General features: G+C 36.0%; 1 protein-coding gene across 1 annotated transcript; it reads right to left on the bottom strand.

The window, feature by feature from the left end:
• Positions 1-451: 451 nt before the first annotated feature.
• Positions 452-1,706, bottom strand: CBG26605 (the record flags this gene model as incomplete). The annotated part of the gene is made up of 2 exons (XM_045241390.1): positions 452-573; positions 1,502-1,706. 2 exons carry the CDS (start codon positions 1,704-1,706, stop codon positions 452-454), a joined length of 327 nt encoding a protein of 108 aa, XP_045100144.1.
• Between the last annotated feature and the right edge of the window lie 703 nt (positions 1,707-2,409).

Below are 2,409 nucleotides of genomic sequence, written 5' to 3'. Positions count from 1 at the left end.
TCCATTAGAAGCGTTTATGGTATGTCACGTGAACTTTTAAAAAATTTTTCATTTTCCATTGAAAGGATTTCCATTGAAAATTTGAAATATAATATTTCCCGTGGACCCCCCCCCCCCCCAAACCGTATCTTTGCTGCACATCTAAGCTCCGCCCCCTTTTTTGCCACTATATATATATCAAAATCAATCAGTTGGAAGGCATTATAGGTGTTTGAAGTTATGAAAAGATGCAGACGGCTAGAGTGTTCTCGTTGTCTGCGCTCTCTCAATTCCCCACACTCTCTAGTAGTCCGAAATTTCAAATGGCTGTATCTCGGGTTGTAGACAAGCTAGAGATGTGATTTTTGAATAGGGATCTTTGTAGTTTTTTGGGGTAGAATAAACATAATAAAAATTAAAATAAAAATTAAAAAAAATAGAAAAATAGACGTAATGAAAAAGAAGCAAAAACTTAAATCTCTGAATAGGAAATATTTGGGTTGAAGATTTCCAACTCCATTGTGCCATTTAGACGGACTGGGCAGGTGCAAAGCAGCATTCGCAGCTCGTCGTCCGTGAAATTTGGCACTTCTTCTGAAAAATTGGATTTGTTTAATTATTTGCATTTTTTAGAAAATCTGAATCTCCAGCTAAATTCCTAAATTTCTGTGAAATTTCGTAGTTTCTAGCACTTCTAGAAGCCGAGATACAGCGGTTTGAAGTTTTGGAGAGAAGCAGACAGTTAGAGTGTCTCGTCGACGGCGCTCTCCTCCTTTTCCATACTCTCTGGCTCATAAAACTTCAAAGCGGTATATCTCGGCTCTTAGAAGTCCTAAGAATGTGGTTTTTTGACCAATTTGCTTCATTTTTTATGCTAGTTGTTATTCTTTGCAAGAATTGAAAATTGAATAAAATTCCGAAATTTCCGATGAATGTTTTTAAATAATTTTTTTTCAATTTTAGTAAATGTCCAGAAAGAGCATCAAAAACTGATAAAATCTGTCAAAAGTTGACTCTTCTAGCTCAACTGGAAGCCGAGATACAGCGGTTTGAAGTTTTGGAGAGAAGCAGACAGTTAGAGTGTCTCGTCGACGGCGCTCTCCTCCTTTTCCATACTCTCTGGCTTATAAAACTTCAAAGCGGTATATCTAGGCTCTTAAAAGTCCTAAGAATGTGGTTTTTTGACCAAATTGCTTCATTTTTTATGATAATTGTTATTCTTTGCAAGAATTGAAAATTGAATAAAATTCCGAAATTTCCGATGAATGTTTTTAAATAATTTTTTTTCAATTTAGTAAATGTTCAGAAAGAGCATCAAAAACTGATAAAATCTGTCAAAGGTTGTCTCTTCTAGCTCAACTGGAAGCCGAGATACAGTGCTTTGAAGTTTTAAAGGGACGCAGACAGTTAAAGTGTCTCGTCGTCTGCTCTCTCCCCCTTTCTCATACTCTCTTGCCACATTCAAAGCGTTGTATCTTGACTTCTAGAAGAGCTAGAAACTTGGTTTTTTCACAGTTCTTACCCCTATTTTCCGCAATTCGATCCTCCACAAATCCTTTCAAAATTTTCCGCTGGTCAATCGATGGACACTTGCAATCGAGCATCATATAGTGCTCGTTTTGGCCAATGTGCCGAATAAAAAAATCTTGGTCAATTGGCCATTCCTTATCAATGAGAGGTTGAATGGTGATAAGGACTAAGACGGCTGTGATAAGAATATGAGACATTTTTGGGGTGATTTTCTGAAATTTCAAGAATCTCAAAGTCAAAAATATAAAATCAATTTTCCTCAAAAACGCACTTGCTCTCTTTAGCTCCGCCCCTTTTTTGACCATCTAATTTAATAAAATAAAAGATTTTGCTGGGGAAAACAGGTCTATCTCGATGGGATGAAATTTTTCAAAGAAGCTGTCAATTACAAAAAAAATGCTCTAATTTTTTTTGCTAGAACTGTGAAAACGCCGGTTTCCCAGCTTATCTGGGGCCCGAGATACAACGCTTTGAAGTTAGCGAGCTAGAGAGGAAAGGAGGAGAGCGTAGACAGGGAGACACTCTAACTGTCTGCGTCTCTTCAAAACATCAAAGCGCTGTATCTCGGCTCTAAGATAAGCTAGAAACTTCAACTTTTTACAGAAAATTAGAGAATGAGATAGAGTTTCAGATTTTCTAAAAAATAAAAAAATTTAAAGTCTAGTTTTCAGAAAATTGTGGATAGAATAAGATTTATAAATATAATGTAATTGAGGTCCCGAGTAAATTGAATTGAAAGCGATAAGTTGGATTGAAGGTCGTTGAACAATAATGATCCTAATTTGATTTTCAGCACTCTCTGGAAAAATGTAAGAAAGGAATTTTGGAGAAAAATGGACTTTCAGGGGTTTCTGAAATACTGAAATTCTGAAAATTGAAAATCCAAGAAATTCAGAATTG

The sequence above is a fragment of the Caenorhabditis briggsae genome, assembly GCF_000004555.2.
Source record: "Caenorhabditis briggsae complete genome, chrI, whole genome shotgun sequence".
Classification (NCBI taxonomy): Eukaryota; Metazoa; Nematoda; class Chromadorea; order Rhabditida; family Rhabditidae; genus Caenorhabditis; species Caenorhabditis briggsae.
This window is presented reverse-complemented; position numbering and strand designations above follow the sequence as displayed.